This window comes from Charadrius vociferus, unplaced genomic scaffold, assembly GCF_000708025.1.
Source record: "Charadrius vociferus isolate BGI_N301 unplaced genomic scaffold, ASM70802v2 scaffold259, whole genome shotgun sequence".
NCBI lineage: Eukaryota > Metazoa > Chordata > Aves > Charadriiformes > Charadriidae > Charadrius > Charadrius vociferus.
This window is the reverse complement of record NW_009661368.1, coordinates 9,018,435-9,037,287: the sequence shown is the minus strand read 5'-3', so window position 1 is coordinate 9,037,287 and position 18,853 is coordinate 9,018,435. Positions and strand designations below refer to the sequence as shown.

General features: G+C 40.8%; 1 protein-coding gene across 6 annotated transcripts in view; it reads left to right on the top strand.

Annotated features, from left to right (window-relative positions):
- GNAS (GNAS complex locus) overlaps positions 1-18,853 on the top strand; it is a 91,989-nt gene that overhangs the window by 32,744 nt on the left and 40,392 nt on the right. For 4 of the 6 annotated variants that reach the window (XM_009893468.1, XM_009893474.1, XM_009893470.1 and 1 more), the window contains 2 exons: positions 4,285-4,339; positions 4,425-4,544. In XM_009893468.1, the coding sequence (XP_009891770.1) occupies positions 4,285-4,339; positions 4,425-4,544 (175 nt within the window). The remainder of the gene's footprint in view (positions 1-4,284; positions 4,340-4,424; positions 4,545-18,853) is intronic. The other 2 variants (XM_009893473.1, XM_009893469.1) reach the window with 2 other exon arrangements.

Below are 18,853 nucleotides of genomic sequence, written 5' to 3'. Positions count from 1 at the left end.
CGCTGTATTGTCATGGCTATTCTTCCTTCTAAAGGAAAAAAAAAAATTGTTGCTTTGCATGTTTTGGATTCTTTTTTCCTAGCTATCTTATCCTGGATTTGTAGGGTTTGAAGAAACGTATCTTCTCATTTCTATTCTTAAAATTTCTCTATTTTTCTCTGGAAAAAAGAAGTAATATACTTACTACATTCTGACTTAAAACTAGGTAGTTCTTTGTATTTTTCTCGTCAGTCTTGTCCAAACTCTGCCTGTGGAACAGAACTCTGCAGTGAGGCTTCACCTGTCAATAGCGACCGAGAAATTCTAACCTCTTTGCTTGCAATGATTTAGATTAATGGCATAAAGGGGTCACAGGATTTATTACTTTTTTTTTTTCCTCTTCTTTTTTTTTTTTTTTTAACTCTTTAACATGTTTTGGCACCATGGTTTTTTAGCTTGTCTGGCTGTGAGATGTTTATACTGGGCGAGCTGAATCCTTGGTCCTCTGGAATGTTCTTTCTAAACTGTAAATATTTTTTTCCAAGTTCAAAGACTGGTTATTCATATTATCTGGAAGGTAAACCAGAAATGGACATTAAAATTAAATTAGTTTACTTTCTGATAATCTGTTTGGTAATGTGTTCATTGCATAAGATTTGATAAAGTCTGAGTAAAAACATTGACATTTTAAGGGTAAAGCTCAGCCACAGGTGGAGAAGTTCTTTACTAAATACTGATTAGGTTTGTTTTCAAGGAATATTTGATTTTCCTGACCTTTTATGTCATTCTAATTTCATGTTATTTGAATTAAAATGTCATCTTTTTTTATAGTACCTAAAATAGACTTTATTAGTTTTCCCGAAAGCTATGTGCAGCTTTGCTTTGGCCCATTTAAATATTGAAAACAGCAGGATTTGAGATTTTTCTTATAATCCTCAACTAATAGAGTTTAATGCTTTGTTTGGCCTACCCTACACAGCCTAAGCAAAAGTTTTAAACAAGATTAAAAATATGACCTCATTAACCCATGGCATGTAAAGATAGGGGCAGGCGGAGCGGCGGGCCGCGGTGGGCCGGGGGAGCGTGGCGCCCTTCCCGGCTGCTGGGAGCCGGGCCCCGCTCGGCTGGCGTTTGGTGCCCGGGAGCGAGGAGGAAAAGAGCAAGAATCTGTTTCGAAGATGGGTATTCGGCCTTCGTGGCTGGGGAGAATAAAGTTCAATTACTTTCGGAAATTCGTGGTGCGACCTGGCGGGAATTTCTCCAGAGCGGTTCTGGCAGAGCGCAGAGACGGCGGTGGTGGAGCTTCGCTTCTGTCTACTGCGCTTCGTTAGCCCTCGAGTAAAATGAGTTTCCCCTCTCCTTTGCTGAAGAGAAGTTGGAGTTGTATGTAAGTTGTTGGGTGAGCGATTGATGAACAGGTTGAGTTCCAGAAGAATGAAGTATCTCATTGTCATGGGAAATTTATGCTTAGCAAACATTACAGAACATGAAATGAGCCGATACGTTCATTGCTGTGTGACAAGATTCCTTGTTTACCGGACGTGCTATAGGGCCAAGGCAACAAAACCAGAAATAGGAACTATGAGTATTCTTGTTGTAAAGATGATGATGGTTATCAAGCAGTTTGTTAATTGCTGGAGTTTTACATCGCTCCATATTCTTTGTCACTTTGCAGTGCTGATAGTGGCGTGAGGACTGGTGAAGAGAGGTAGATGTGGAAGTTGGACCGACACCTATAATAGAAATACTATGTTCTATTGTCCAGTATGGAAGAGTCGGGTAAATGTGCACTTAGCTAATGCTTTGAGACAGTTGTCCGCAGGTGTTCTCAGGGAGAGAATATAACTACAGTTCGCTTAACAACAACAAAAAATCTAAAAAAAAAAAAAAAACAGAAGACTTTAAATTTCTGTCTTTCCTAATGGTGTTCCAAACAAAGTGAAATGACCGAATATTATTTCTTTACGTAGCCCTTTACAAATACAGACATCTTGATTAACTTTTAAGTTTATCAGTTGCCCTTTTGATCTTTAGAGGGTAGAATCTGGATACGTGTTCATTAAGTTCGTGACCCAGCTGAAAATTGGAGGCAAAATCAAGCCGGACAAATTGCTTGCGCTGTCAGTGATAAATGTTTCCTGCCTTCATACCATTATTTACATGTTTTAATAAGGAACATAATTTCTAAAAAACAGAAAGTGGCTGATGTTTTTGCAGCCATATGGGCACTAACTGAAAAATACAGTATTTGTACACCTACTGTAAGTTTTGGCTTGTGGAGTGGAGGTTTCCTTCAGACCCGGGGCAATAGAAAGCGTGGAAGATGGGAAGGAAGAGGGTGAAAAGGCCTCAGTTTTTCCTCTCTTTTCCTGTCTTCTTTATTTTCCTTAGTTCAGTGCTTTTGGCCTTTCTTGGCTTGCTGCCTTGTTCCCATCACCTGTGCCAAATCCCTAAAGCAAAGATCTGGTAGTCTTCAGGAATAAGGTGGTCTGTAGATAGATCAAGAAGTGGAGGGAAACCAGGAATTTACATCTGATTACTGGTCGTCTGTCTTTCTGCATCAGGCGTCACTGGCCTTCCTCGCCCTGCCCCGCGGCGCTGAGAGCGTGTCGGTGGTCAGTGCGGGGCTGGTGGCGGGGGACAGCCCTGCTTCTGCTTGGTTGAGTTCCGCTGGTGCCAGATGTGTTCTCAGCGCAGAGAAGTTGTCCCCAACGAGGTGTCCCGACACTGCTGCTGGCTTCCCCTCTGCAAGAGCAGTGCTGGCACTGCCATCCACTGTCACAGCTCTGGGATGTATGGCAAGATCCCGTCTGTGTGTAAAAGGCGGCGTGACAGGCGGCAGGCTCGGCGGGGCGTTCCCTGACCCCGGCTTTTAAAAAAGTTGCATTAATCTTTCATTGATGACCTGAATCCCACCACTCTTGGACATCGGCGTCTGCCTTGTTAACCAAGGAGTACTTTTTTTTTTTTTTTTTTTAGCCTGCTGTTCTTCTACATTCTTGATCGGTGAATATGCTTTCAGTTTCGTTTTGGTTGTTGGTTGTGAATAATTATAGAAAGGAAAAAGTGATAAAAAGCATTTGCAATATGAGTACTTAATAAAATGAGGTTTTCTAGCTGTGGTCTGTAAACTGAAAGTGTGAGCGCTACCTTTTAAAGGGTAAAAAAAGAAAACATACTGTTGGTATTTTCAAGTCTCTGGGATACTGTACTGGAAAATGTTAGTTTTCAAAATTAAAAAATTAAAAATAGTTGGTATAAATATTCAGATAATGAAAGTGTTCTGTAAAAACAGTTTAATGAAGATTAAAAGGTCACTTGGACAATTTAGGTGGATTTTTTTAGTAATTACCTGGCTAACTTGGTTTACGTTGAAATAGTAATTTTATGCTGTATATAGCAAGAAATTAATAATGTAAAAACTTTGTCATAGTGCATTACAATTGAGTTACATTTTACAGACTCAATACTAGTAATACCGTTAGGATGCTAATTCCTGGTTGTACCAAATGTTTGATCACGCATTTCACTTGATTGTGCTGTTTGGCACTGAAAATAACGACGGTCAGATTTACCATCAAATGCAATACAAATACTGCGGAGGCAATGGGATACACTCCAGCTGCATTGAGCCTGCTGCGCTTGGCAGTTTGGCTGCCGTTAACCCCAAATGGTAGTGCTCAGATAGAGCCTTCCAGGTGGTTTTCCAGCCTGCTCTTCTGCTTGTAGTTAAAGGGTAATTTTACATGTACGGGTTAGGCTTTTATTATTTATTTTAGGTTTTATGTCCAAACTGTTAGTTTGGATGGCTCTGTCGCGTTGTGTTCTCTGCTTTTTCTGCTATGACATCGTTTCATGCTTTGGGTTTTTTGTACTTTGAGGTTCTTTGGTCTCCTTTCATTTGTTTCTGCTTTTAGTATCTTACCCTTTTTTTTCCTCTACTTGTTTCCAGTTTATGCTTTTCTAAATAACTTCCTCCTATGTGTAGTATTTTGCATTCAAATGAATCAAAATCTGTTTGATTTTACAGAATGTCTTAGTCCTGGTCTAAGACTGCAGTAAGTTTTTATTTAAGCACTGTTAGATAACTGAATTTTGGATACAAATAGATGTTTACTGTTTAAGTAGAAATGTTGTTAACATACTTAATCAAGTCTATCTACAAAAGTATTCAGTCACTGAGAGCACTTTGGTCAATAGTGACAATACAGTTTTGATAGAATACTTTTGAAGTTCACGTTCTGTTTCAAAAAGATATTCTGCTTTTATGGCGTGTAAACTTAATAATATATTTTTTTATTACAGGGAGAAGAAAATGAAAATTCAGGATATTAAAAACAATATTAAAGAAGCTATAGAGGTAAACTTACAAGCTATTGTTTTTAACTATTCAAAGCTAGCTATTTACACACTCTGCAATTTTATTTTTATTTTTTTCTTTACAGACAATAGTGACAGCAATGGGCAATTTGGCACCTCCAGTTGAACTAGCCAATCCAGACAACCAGTTTCGAATCGACTACATCTTAAATTTAGCTAACCAGATAGACTTTGATTTCCCACCGGTAAGTAAATAATTCAAATTGGCTGCAGTCATGCTTTTTTTGCAGATGATTATACTTCACTGCACTGTAGTAAATATTTACAAAAAATGGTGAGCTGCTCTTTGGGAATTACTACAGTAGGTGTCTTTGCTCAGTGCTAATCAAATAAAGCGTATAGCAACACAGCTGGAATATTCAAGCGGATGCTTTATGAACACGGAGACCCTCGTCTGCTTTCTTGTGCCCTGCTGAAATAATCAGCTCGAGTTCAGATGGACCATGCTGGCAGTAAAGTTTGGATGTTGTTGGGAATTGCCCTGCCCAAGAGGAGTGAAGATAGGCACAGCAGTCTGTTGATGATTAGCTGGCATTTGGCGATGCTGTATTTCTCTCTTTTGGAAGAATAGTGGAGTTTTCTTGCTGATTCAGGCATGTTCTCTGAGAGCTGTGTCAGCCAGACTTTATGCAGCGGCTGCTCACGCTCTGTCCTTGCCCCAGCCCTCCCGGTCCTGGTTAATCATTCAAAGTGCCGGCAGCCCCAGCGTAAATGCAGAAAGTACAATTGTTTGTTTGATGGTGTAACTTGGTGCCCACTCACTGTCATTAATTTCTACTGTATCTCAATCACGCTAGTAGCAGAAGCCCGTGAAAATACAGTTTGCAAACACTGAACTCTTAAACACTGGGAAGGTATTTTTCTTAATTACCGTGAAGTACCTTATACTTGCGGTAACACAGGAGCGTTTCAAAGGCCGTATTCTCTCTGTGCGCTGTGCCAGAGGGTGTGTCAAAAATCATGTTCCATTTACACCAGAATTCGGTTTCCAGCAGTAGCTGGTCCCAGGTGCTGGAAAGGAAAGTGCAAGTGCAAATAGTAGTAAGATGTGGGATGGTTTGCACCACAGCAAGGTTTTTGTAACTCTCGTTTATAAACAGTACTGAACAGGCCGGTCTGTGAGACCAGTGACAGTTACCTTGTGCAACTGCTGCCACTTCTGGGAATTTCTCTGCTTTGGTCAGCCTTTATTGAAAGTGAAAACCAAACAACCCGAACCACATATTTTGTGTATGAGGCAGAAGCCGTGTGCTATTAGCAATTAATTGGAAATACTGGCATTGTAATCTTCAAATCCAGTAATTTTCAAAGTCCAGCAGACACAGGCAGGTTGATGGAGGAGGGGATGTATGATTTTTCTATAGCACATAAAATGTAATATTAGTCATTTTACCTTAAAGATTCTTTAGAGATTTTGAGATTTTTAACTTGACACCTCTTTTATTTTGGCACTTGTCAGTGTTATCCATAGGAATATTTGGTCCCTTCATGGGTGATCTGTCCTGCTAGTGGGACAAAAAAAATCATGCTTTGAGGCCAGTTTTAGGAGAATATTCGAGAGTAAAGACAGCAGCTCCTTACTGCGCCCTGTGTGCTGTTGAGCTGGCTGGGTGCCCACAGCTAGCTCCCCGCCTGCCCATTGTTCCGTGATGGTTCGGGTTGTGACCTGTAACAGTGCTGTAACACGTTCCTGTGCCCTACCTGGGATAGAAATACTTGATTTTCCTTCTCGCTTCTGTCTCAGAGGGTTGGAGTTTTTTCTTCCATTCAGTTGGAATGAAGTTTTGTTGTTGTTGCTGTTGTTGTTCCCCCCCGCCAAAAGCAAGGGGTAATTATGTAGTGGTAAGTGTATGTGTTACATTTACTGTTTTTTGTACAAAAATTGATATTCAGGTTGTATTATCTCTGTTAGGATACATGGTAGCAAGGCCTTGATGTCTAAAGCAATGGAAATTTACTTACCAGGTCCATAAATAGTTTCAAGTTCATTGAAGAGTCTTTGATGTGTTGAATGACACACAACTTCAGGAATAACAGTGCTCCAAAAAAACTAGTTTTTCTTCTCTGAGCGAAGGTATTGTGTTAAATTTTTAAGCCCTGAGTCTACAGAGGTTTAGGCGTGTGCATAACTTCGACTAGTGGCTAGCTTCGTTGCCATGATTAACTATTTCATATGTAAATGTAGGGTTGAGGTTTTAAACTGGATATACGTTAGCCACTAATTTGCAGGAGCATTGTTGGCTCCCTCTGCCCTCGGTGATTATATAGGCTAATACATATCTGATTTCTGAGTTTGTCTGGATGTAGGTTATAGTCCTCTGGTACCTGAAAAATAGAACCTGGATTTTAATTACATATTTTAAATCAAGTTGAGATCTAGAACGTCCCTAGATGCCAACTCTCAGTGCATAGTATCAAAAATCCATGATCGTTGGGTACCTCTGTAAAAATAATTTTGAGTTTGTTATAGTTTAATTAAAAGTACTTTGAAGAAAAAATAATTTTGTGTAAGTGGAAAGGATAGCCTTATGCTAGTTATGCTTCATATCTAAGGAAATCTTGATTATCTGCTTTCTCCTCCGGTACTCTGGTGGGAGAATTTCATAAACTGGCAGCTAAACCTTTTCCTATATAGCCTATTAATGCAGAAGAAGGGAGGGGAATTGTTAGCAATGTTAGCAGCATGTCACACTGCCTATTTTGAATTGTAGAACTGGCTTTCTGTCTCTTCCGTTTTCTCCATGGGGAATCTTATTTCAGCTGTTACGGATACGTACTTTCCTCAGTATAGTGTTTGATGCTGCTCTTCTCTGCTGTAGGAAGAACATAAAGGTAGGGAGGAAGAACACTCGTGTACCAAGGAGATGTTCTTTGAGGGCTGTGAGTACTTAGTGCCATATTCTAAATTACAAGGGTGTTTTGCCTCCCGTGAAATGCCCGTTCATCTTTTCCTAAGCATTAATTTAGCAAGGTCTCCAGAAGGCAGTGTGCAGACATTAGCACTAGGATTGTCTCATCTCTTCTCCGGTTGCGGGAGTTCCTCTTTAGAACATGAGGCCTCATCCTTCTGTACACGAAGGAGTAGTTTAAAGTACACAGCAAAATCTGTGCTTATTATTACCTGTTGTGCAGATGGAGCTAGAGTTCAAGTTTCCTAACAGCGAGGTTCACTGTGATGTGAAAGGCAGAAGAAAGTCAAGGATGAACATAGGAGCCGTACAGCGTGATGGCAGTACAGGGGTCTGGCTCTACATATCTAGGATTCAAGAAGCAACTTTTGTATTCTGATATTCTGATTTGTTTCTTACTCTGTGTCTCTGTCTGTTTGCTTTGCAGTTTTTGACTTACAGGAATTGTGTGTCATTTGTGTAGAGCATATTGTATTGAATTAAAAAAAGAAGAAAAAAACAACTCGAGTTAAAAATAATGTTGGTGCAGTGCCACGCTAGGTTAAACATTCCCTTTAAAACTGAAAAATTGGTATGTTGGAGATTTGTTAATTCAGCACACTAGGTACTAAGCAATGGGATTTCTTGAATACAAATTGTAGCATATGGGGAAATAGTACTTACTGAAAGGAATTCTGTCCACACAATCGTGCTGGTGATTTAAAGTATTGCAGTACTTAGTAGATCAAATCTGCAGTTCCTTTTGTGGTCCTTCCGCGTTGTTTCACTGTACTGTACATACCCTTGGCAAGAACCTGGGAGGGTTTCACTCTTGACAGCCGATGGCCCAATGTCTTGTCTTCGGTATGTTTTCAACAGGCGGTTTCTCAAATACAAATTACAAAAAGAAACCCAGAACTATGTGACTGAAATGAATTGATAAAGACAAGGAACATAACCGTGTTGAAAACCTGTGGAGAATGCTAATTAGTAATATTCTGGGCAAAACAGCTGAGTACTGAGTTCGTGTTTTTATATGAAGTATTTTCTGCCTTAGCGCATTGTCGACTCCTCATCTAGCTTGGGGACATCATATCTCCATGGCTGATGGAGTGCTGCTCTGATTTAGTTTTGCAAAATACTTTGCTTCTTCTGGGGGTAAAATCTATCATTATTATTAGGCTTCTTGCACAGCCTTTTCTTAGCGCAGGGCAGAATGGAAGTAACAGAACTCTAATCGGGTCAATGTAATCTATTGTTAATATGAACAGCACTGGTAAGTAGTGTGTGTAGTATTCTGTTTTCATCATTGGGAAACATTCTTGCTAAAATGACAGGACATTAAATGACTTAGTCTTGCAAAAAAAGTCCAGCCCTGCTAGTTTGAGTGAGCACTGGGAATAACAGATCATGCTTTCCACAGAGACATCCTGAACTCACAACTCTGTTTTTTCTAAAACACTACAGTACCAATTTTTATGAAAAATGATCATTTAAGGAGGTTCGTTATCATTGCCTTTATTCAAGTTGAGTTTTTGTCATGTGATTAAATTGTCACTGGCCGGCATGATTACGTTAAGCAAAGGAGAAGGAAGCTGAAGTAAGAAGAACTCCAAGGTTATCAAACCGAACTCAGCTGAGATAGCTGAAGCATTTAATTTTAATAACTGAGGTGATTGTGAATGTGTGTTTGTTAAAGCCTTAGAAATGAGGCAATAATCTTTCTGTGTCGATGTATTGGTACAGATCTGAAGGTACACGTGTCATTACTACTGCTGGCTTGTGTTTCAAGATTATATCATGATAGATAATATTTTTAAAAAAGAAGAAATTTGCAAGTGATTTAGAAATTATGAAGTGAATTGTTCTCATCACTGCTTTTTTAGTTATCTCACACTAACTAAATTTTGTAGGAGTAAATTTTACTCTTTAAATTTCTGTGTAAACTGATTAATACACACTTTACAGGGACAGTGCGGTGTGGAAGAACTAAGACCTCACAAATTAAAAACTCAGGCTGTTTTTTGCAACTCTCCTATTGATTAAAAAGGAAAAGAAAAACAAATGATGCTCGTAGTTGAGGCTTCCAAATGGCATTTCTATCACTCCTGTCCGTCGCTGCGTTTAGCTCAACACAATTATATGTGTATGTTTTCAGTGTCAGAAATTGTCCTCATAAATTTTTTCAGTAATCCTGGCTAGCTGTATGTGTGTTTCGATTGTAGGGCGATGCTGGGCGGGGGGTTAGAGGTGGCGGTGCGTTGCAGTTCTGTGTCCCGGGCAGCGGCTGGGCTTTGCTCCGTCCCCAGGACAGCCGCAGGAGGCCCCTTCTCCTCACCCCCCGCGCTACGCTCGGACTTTGGGAAGAGGAAGGGAAATGCTCTCGCTCTGTGAACATTTCTTCTGCCATGATCAACCAGCTTGAACCAAGCTGCCAAATAAAACCTGTTTATTTTGGGTCACGGTCCCTTTATAACTCTCTGGTTTTAATGAAATACTCAAAATAGCAGAACAGTATTTAGAACTGCCTATTTTTAATTGATCTGAACTCAGCTGTGGAAGAGATGTCTTGAAAATACCATAACTTCAGAAAGATTGTAGTGAAAAAGTAGTAGAATCAGAGTCTTGGCTATGGAAATGCAGAGTAGCTGGGGAATCGCCGCAGCCTCGGCTCTCCAGATCGAGGAGAATCCATGTTTGGAAGAGATGGGATCAGTTTTTGGGTGTTGGTGAAATTGTCTGCAGGTTTTTTGGTCCCGGTTTATTTTTTATTACACTGCTCCATTGTAGTTGTTTTGAATCTCCCAGTAGCAGTGCCGCTGAATGGTTCTATTATGGTTTCAGAGCTGTGTCTTTGAGGCCGAGCTTTGCCACACGCTGGCTTCTGCCTTGGAGCCGTCTCCGCGTCCCCTCTGCCCCCGCCGTGCCGGCGCCCGCTGCGCCGTGCCACCCTGCCCCGCGCCAAAACCCTCCAGTGGTCCCCAGCGTAAATCAGACCATTGGACCGATCCAGGTTAAAAATAACCCAGTAACCCTTACTCCTTTCTCTCCTATTTTGGGGAGGTTATTTTTAACAGGGCTCAGTTTTGAGGGCTGGTTTACGACGTGGGCAGTGGGGTACAAAGTCTGTAACGTGTTAATGCGCAGCAGGGTCAGAGGTGGGGGTGGGAGTCCTTAAAATGTTTTTGACACCAAAATCTTCAAGAAAATAACAAGAGAATATAGTCTGAGTAAGAAATGTGAACCGGGATCTCTTTGCTGCCAAAACTGTTCCTTGGTTACGTAGGCAACGGAACAAAATTCTCTGTCCCTGCAGCTGGTCGCCCCGACGTGTGTAACGATAGGGATGGTATTATTCCTGTCTAAACGCACGGTGGAAGGAGAGGAGAGCTGCTCTGGTGCGACGGCATCGCCAGCTTTGGATGCGATGGCAAAGGCGCTGGCGGCGGCGGGCTGGGGAAGGGGGCGGGCCGGGGTGGCCCCGCGGGAAGCGAGGCGCCGGGGCCGCCGTCCCCCATCTCCGGGCCACTTTGGATTCGATGGCAAAGGCGCTGGCGGCGGCGGGCTGGGGAAGGGGGCTGGCCGGGGTGGCCCCGCGGGAAGCGAGGCGCCGGGGCCGCCGTCCCCCATCTCCGGGCCACGTCGTGCAGAGGTCGGGCAGCCGTGGCAGCCTGAAGGTTCGGGGTGCTTGCGCTGTCTTGGGCAGGCTTGCTTTATTATTTTGAGCAAGTCACCTCACTGTCACTTTCTTTTTTTCAATGCTCTGTGCATCTTGTAATCTCTAAAACAGTGATAATATCTGTATCTTGGAGATATATTTAAGCATTTTGAGGTGCAAAACTGGTAGAAAGTGTGGATATGTGAAGTATTTTTAACTCAAGAATGTTAATGTTAACAGAAAGGAGTGGGGAGTATTCCGGGCAGTGTCAGTGGAGGGATGTGGTGCCAGATCCTCCGAATCTTTACTTACTCTTTTTCAAATCTCCATTATCTTGTCTACACAGAGCAGCTCCTTCTGAATGGACCCCGAGGTAATCCAGTTGCACTTCCCTGGTCAGAGTTTAGCAGGACTTAAAGCTGCTTTTCCAATCCATTAATAGCAGAAATACATTCCTGAATACAGATCAATTAAAGAGTTCTTCTGAAGCCGCCTTTTAGTATAGGGACTCTGAGGTAGACAGCCACTTCGCTTCTGTGTCTCACAATTAAAGCACGTATAACTATAATTATTTGCAAACGAATCTCCTAAAATCTGATTTTTGTCCACATGGGCAGATGCCTGATATGAATGTTTTATTCTTATAAATGAATAGCAATATCTAGCAAATTCTGGCATTGCTAATCTATTGGGAGTGGGTTTGGTGGTTGGTTTTTTTGGTTTTTTGTTTTTTAAATTTCAGCTTCAGTCTGCAGTACCCGAAGTTTTAGTTGGGCTGTGAACTAGCCCATTGCATCATACTAAGAAGTGTTATGTCGACACAAAGCTTTTTTCATGAATAATATATATATATAATATATGTAATAATATATATTACATAAACTTTAGTATGGGAAGTTCTTTTTACACCTAAGTGTAAAGCCATTTAAATTAGGTAAAAAATATTTGTGCTGTGTATGTTTTGACTGCTAAAGTTGTCCAGAAGTCAGAGCGCTGACTAGGAACCTGGGCTTTTTTGAGGTGAAGAAACCATTTGTAGCATCCTGTAGAAAAAAGAATCACTGTAGTCCATTTAGTTTGTTATACTATTCGGTAATTTGACATTAGATGTTTAAAATAGGTTAGTTTCATACTAAAACTGGGGAAAAAAAAGAAGTTCTTGAAAAGTACAAACTCATTACTTCCACAGAGCAGAATGCTGTGGTGGCTGGAAACAATTACTCAATTCACCAGCCGCATGAAAAAAGCTTCTGTTAAAAAAATGTATTTTGATAAGCCTTTAATTTTGCTATACTTTATGCATCCAGCTAGAATTACTTATTAAAGAGAGGTAATACGCTGATTTTCTTCGTTTAAATGGAACTTTGGTCTCCATCTAAATCAAAGGTCATGGACAAAAAGAAAATGTAGAAATAGGGAAGTAGCACTGCCTGGCAGGTGAGGAAATAAAGTAAGTAAAAGTAAGTTTAAAACATATTAAGTTGTAGAATTGCTTACATCTGTTTGTGCAGTATTCGTCTGTTTAGCCCAAGTAACATGCACAGACTGTATGGATCAGGAAATCGGCATTTAATGGATGCCAACTACTGACATGAAGCTTTGAGAAATACCTATTTAAATATTAATGCATAGTAGGTTTGATTTTGGTACTTTAAGTCAGCTGTTCATGTTTTTACTTTAATACAAAATTTTGTTTATCTTGCTGTCTAGTAATGAAGGTTACATATTTTTGTCGATTCTTCTATTTGTCCCTCTGTTCCTCAAGCAGAGGTTAAGTCCCCTAGTTTTCACCTGGTTTTAGACTTTCTTCCCAAGCTTTTTAATTTGTAGGAAAAAGCTTGAGAATTAGTTTTTCTGAAGAAAGTCAAAAGCTATCAACTGGAAGCACCACTGTGGGAGGAAATTCATAAATTGTTAAGCCTGTATTCAGTAAAATTACATACTTATTTAGGCCAGTCTTTCAGAAGAACGGTAATATAACAGTACCTTGACTTTAAATATAGCCTAAATAATGAGTACATATGTATTTAAAAAAGAAAAAAAAAGGTCAGTCCCCCATCTGACTTCTGTGAACAGAAATGAGATGAAATGCGAGAGCTAAGCAGCTTTACTAATTAGCATTGCTTTTCTATGTAGTGATTAGTCTCTTGATTTGTTTGCTGCAGTAGTTCTTGCCTCACCTCCTTCGATCCCCGAACGTGGCCGTGGCTGCAGGAGCAGCTCTGGTCCCACCTTCTGCTGCGGTGACAGCAATTTCCGACTGCAGTGCGAACGGGGATGCTCTTGCTTCTTGTGCTTCGGTTTGTTACGTGCAGTAAGATAAAACCTACTCTGCATGAAGGGAAGGTGTTTTAGGGTAGAAAATTAAAAGGAATGTGCCCTTTGAATTCTGCAGTGCTTTCACTAAGGTGTTTGCATAGTTCTTTTGAAATCTCATGAAGTATTTCCTTAAATTGGAGAATCTACAATCCAGGACTTCAGACAATGGCATTGTCTGCACATCTTTTCTGTAGGGCAGTCGGTTTTGTACTACAAAACCCCCAGCCTATATTTTGCTTTATTATTTATTTGATTAGCATTTTAAGTAAATGCTGATGCTTCGTTCTGTACTTGTATTTTTATCCAGTAAATTCCCATCATGTCATATTTATAGGTTCATAGGTTTGACGTTTAGAAATTCATTTGAAGAAATCGTGACTTACTTTCTCTTGATACATCTTCTTTGTTTTCCTCAGAGCAATCTTAAAGAACAAGAACAGATTCATTCAATTTATGTTGAAATAGAAGAGCTATCAGCTGAATTAAACAGGAAATAGGCATAAATTGAATACAGAAATTCTTAAGCATTTTCTGGTTTTAATCACCATAAGAGACTATCACAAAATGTTGGCGTACGCATAGATGAAATAGTGTTACCTGTGAGCCTGCCTGGTGTTGCAGTGGCTTGAGCGGAGTTTGTGCGAGAGGTCGGGTGACGACTAAGCAAGATGGACTGTGCTGATTGCCCCGCAGGCGTGCTTTGTGGGTGTGCAGCAAAAGGTGCCTTTGCGCATAAAAATTCTGTGATGTATAAAGACTTGGAAATGTGCTGGTAAACGTGCTTCTAAAAAGTCGTGACTTTGGTATTTTAATTTAATTTACATCGTATCAGCTGAGTAAAGGATGAACCCGGATGAGCATGGAAATGGCTAAAAAGAAACAAGTTAAAAATATTGTGCTCTATTTTACATTTTGATTTTGTGAAATACTCTTTGCTCTTTTTGCGTGTGTCCCTCAGTGCTAAATTTAAAGTTGATTTTCGTTACTGCAGTACGAAATACAATGCATTGTCGTGCGGCGAAGTTGTGCGCAGTTACCTTTTCAGGGGCAGCTGTCGGTGGATTCCCGACAGGGAGAGTTTTGCCCGGAGCAGAGCACCGGGGAGCGTGCCCTCGGTTTATGAAGTTGTGATGGAAAGTAACAGAACTGTGAGGTGCCCCATCCTGGGAGGGATCCAGCGGCACAGGCCCGAGCGGAAGCCCCGGTGGGAGCGGAGCTGCGTGGGTGGACAGTGTTTGCTGGGGTGTTCGCTGCCCGCCTGACGCCGAGGTCTGATCCTGTGGCTGACGGGAGCTGTCAGGGGGATATGGTGCTCTCTAAACTCCAGCCTCTTCGGAGAGCCCTCTCTTCAGAGCACCAGCAGGTTGGTGGGGTTGTCAGTGTGCCTTTGGAGAGCATGTGACATTTCTTCAGTGTTCCAGTAAAATTTAAGATTTCTTAAGCTCCTGGGAAACTGGGAAGCTTTTTACTCTCAAAAAAAAAAAAAAAAAATCCCAGCAAATAAACAGAACTTTTCATTACTGTATTGTGAGTGTGTGTGAGCTAGTTTCCTTCATGTAGGCTGTATTGTGAGTGTGTGAATACTTTTATGGATACAGATTCTGCTGCTTCGGAAAGATTCTGAGATGATCAGTGAGCTGTCCTTGGGATTTCTCTGCATTTAGAATGAGGAACTACTTTATCTTTTACCCTTTTCTGTTGGTGGAAGTTGCTGGCAAAAATAGACTTTTTGTTTCCAACCTGAAAGGGGGCAGCAAAGTTGCCACGTGGTCCCGGGTTCAACCGTTATTTGAAATGGTGTTTGTTCTTAGCACTGCATGAGGTAACACAGTCATTTGATTTGACTATTTGTTTTAAGTTTATTATATATTCATTGCACAACAAGCAACTAAATGACGTAGTCCAAACTCTAATTTAAGGCTCAAAGGAAATTTCTCAGAGTTTTATTAAACCTTCCTCCTTAGCCAGAGGTCTACAAAAATAGCTGATGGTTGGAATGCCTCTGGTACCGCTCTGCTGCCCCAAGAGAGAGCTGGAATGGTATAGAAGACTCTTTGTCAGCCTTTTATGCCGTTTAATCCGTTAGTGAACTGCCTTCTTTCCGTGTATGCGTATACTTTTGAATAAGCAGAGGAACATTGATTACTTGGTTTAAAATTGCCGAGGCATCTTGACGAAAGGGGGAGTAGGGTCCACATCTGCCACCTTCCATCTGGGTGCTCTCACCAAAAGTGAGTTCTTCCTCCCTAATGAGCGAGGTGTGCTTTAAATAGGAGTTGTGTGAAAGGGTTAAATCTGAGCAGCGTTCTAGGATCAACAGACAAAGCTTCTGTGGCGATTAAACTTCTTGTGAAAGTAGAAGTAAAAGAGAAATAGCGTGATAGCATGCTAGTGAGGCCTTTAACCAAAGGCACTTTGTCCATTATGGGTATGGAATTGTGTGTTGGCACATTTCTCAAATACTGTGGTGTTTTGAAACTCTTAACAAAGGGGAAAAATGAAAGTTCAAACTTCACAGGAGTTTCTTAAATAAAGTTCCTTCCCATTGTCCGTTCCCTGCAGCCACATTCAGTTTAATTTGTGCTACTAGAAATGTGAAGATACCATAAGCAGAAACCCAGAATACTTCAGCGTCATCCTTCTTTTCTAAGCACGAAAAACTATTGATAATGAGAGTGAATCCTTGCTGAAAATATTTCTGACTCAGTTATGGGAAGTGCCGAGCGCTGTGGCCTCTCCCAAAGAGTTTTGTACTCGGCTCTGGACACGAGCCAGTAACTGGAGAATATCTGCAACTATTTGTAGGTATGTGTTTCCTTTGTGATATCATCGGCATATTTTCCCTAAAATAGCAAGCAATAATTAACACTTGTTCACACCATTAGGAATGCAGATGTTTCCCTAGTCGAGTGAGTGGCTTATTAAACTGTCTGCTTTGACAAATTTAACACGTTCTGGTAGCCCTGCCCAGCCACGGGGAGAACGACAAGATGCCATCGGTTTCCTTCTCCGAGTGGCCTTACAGTCAATAGGAGTCGCTTGATTTCAGATATGAGCAATGACAAATACATCAATTTGTGGTGTATTTGCCTATCCTGGAAGGAGAAAATCAACTAGCGCAGCTTATCTTGGAATGCACTGCGCTGCACTGCCGTCCTGTGACCTTGTCTTGTTCTAACGCGGTTCGTTAGTGGAATGCAGCAGAACTGCCTGGCTGGCGTGGAGGTGAAGTTCATGTGCCCCCACCTTGCAGAGGGGGTTTGTAAAGGGCTTTGAAACCAATGGTCACTGTTATTTGTAAGAGCTGAACACATCAGGCAGCAAATGTCCTCCAGGATACAAGTTTACAGTTAGGAGCTGGTTTGGTTTGACCTTTAATCGTTAGGTTTGTAAGTGGATGACCTATTTAAAACTCTTATTATGAAATGTGCAGCTCCATGGGACAGTGAACTTTGCCCAGGAATTGAATCCCAGTTTTAACCACGACATTGTGTAATGGTTGTACACACCTTTTAGTAGGTAAGGGTTTTTTTCAGTGGCGTTGACTTTCGCTGGAATTAGCTGTTCTAAGGACAGATCCACCCTATATTATCTTTTACAAAGAAAAGGTAATGTTGCATGTCCATGCTAAGGTTCCTGTGAACATGGTGTCATAGTGGCAAGAACTGTGCCAATGTTTTTCCCTGCCAACATCTCAATGCCTATAAAACATTGCTTCATAAACATTTTTTTAAAAGTCTCTCGAGTATTTATGTATCTGGAGGGAACAAAACCTTGTAGACAGTATGTCCGGTTTTTCTCTTTCATTTTCTACTAATATTTTAACCTTTTAGAATGCCTCTCAAAAGCTGATCTTGATTCCTTATTTTTTCCCAGGCCTGCAGTTTGTCTCTTGAGGATTTTTTTTTTTTTTTTAACAACCAAAACACTCAAGCCCCAAGTTCGTTAATACTTTCTCTGGTTCAACTTCTAATAAAACCACTGTTTACCTGCTGCCACTTATTCAAATTGTTGAAATTTTCTAATACAAGTAGATTTTTAACTTGATTAGACTCTGTATGGCCCCCTTTCTAATCCAGAATTGTGTCAGTAAGATCTTTCTGGAACAAAGTACTGTTGCCAAGCATCCCTTTTACATTATGAGTTCTGCTGATGTTTTTTTTCTCCAGAGGTCTGTGTAAATTTCTGTAAGTGAATAGAAGTGATTTACGAATGTTGCCTATTGACTCGTTGTATTTGGAAACTTTCAGCAGGTAGAGAAAGTGTCTTATAGTAAATAAACAGTCATACTTATGTGAAATGTATTCCAGTATTAATGTTTTAAGTGTTGCAGTGTTACGGTAGGATGAGAGCTGAGGCTTCCTCACCGTCAGCAAGTTGTGGTCCTTGATACTTCGGTTATCTAAGACTAGAGATGGTTTACCCAGAGAGTGGATTTTCTCAAAGCTTCGTATAGTTGCCCAGAAGTGTAGCCTGTTATTTAGGGATTGTGCCCGGAATGCAAACTGCCCCTGCCCGGCCTCAACAAAGTCAAGCCCTGTTTGTTCTCTTCAGGTTTGTGTTGGGTTGGCATCGTTTTTCCTAAGCATTCTACAGAAGGATTTCTCCCTCTTTAGGGTTATGTTAGCACTTTGAGAAGTGTCTGCTCTGGTGGTAAATAAACGCTACGATCTTGACATAATTCTTAAGAAGAATTCACTTCTCGCCTTCCTTGGTGATGCCGTGTTCTCAGCACTTGCGTGGACTTCCCTTGCTTTACACAGCTTCAGCTGTAGTTCAAACAGGATCTTGGGTGTGTATTGTGTAACTGCAGCATTTTTGTTAATGGAAAATTACATAACTTGAAAATTTTTTTTAAGTTTTAAGTGTGCATAGGGCAAGAATGGATAATATGACCATACTTTGCAAATACATTTGGCACCTAACATTTAAATCCTGTTTATTGTGGAATGTCATCTCAACCCAAATTGTTATTTAGTATTATTTGTTTATGTTAGCTGTTTTGTTAGGAGTTCTGTTTTATGGTGCAAGAGAAACCTGTGTTGATGCTGCTGTAGAGTCTGTTACATTAGAATGTGCCAGCAAATGAATCAGTGTTATGGAAACAAGAACCAGACATGTAAGGACTAGTTTTCTGGCTATTTCTTTTCAGGAAATTTGCCTGCTACTTTTGGTTAATTTGTTTCCTAACTCATTATTTTTAGAGATCTCATACAAATTAGACCTACTTAACTAAAAAAAACCCCAAAACTGTTGCTAACTTGATTTTTTTTTTTTTTTTTTCTAGTGGCCTCTGAAGCCCCTGTTTTACCTAAATGTATGACAAATCTTGTGGTTTTACTTGCCTTCCCTGAGAGTAGCCCCGGGCGCTATTCCATGACTCAGATGGGATGCTGAGGATTTCTTATGTTATTCTTTTTCTTAAATACTATTTCAGAACTGTGGTTAGTGGAGGTGTATTGGGGAGGAGGGAGAAGCTAGGTTTTTTGCAACTAGCTACTATGTCTTAATTCCCAAATCAGTGACTGGTGTAAGCAGGCATCCGGTCAGGCGAGGCGGACTCTGTGAGCCGGGCTCCAGCCTGTCTTTGGAGAGCACCTTCCGAGTGTGCTGCCAGCCATGGTCCCAA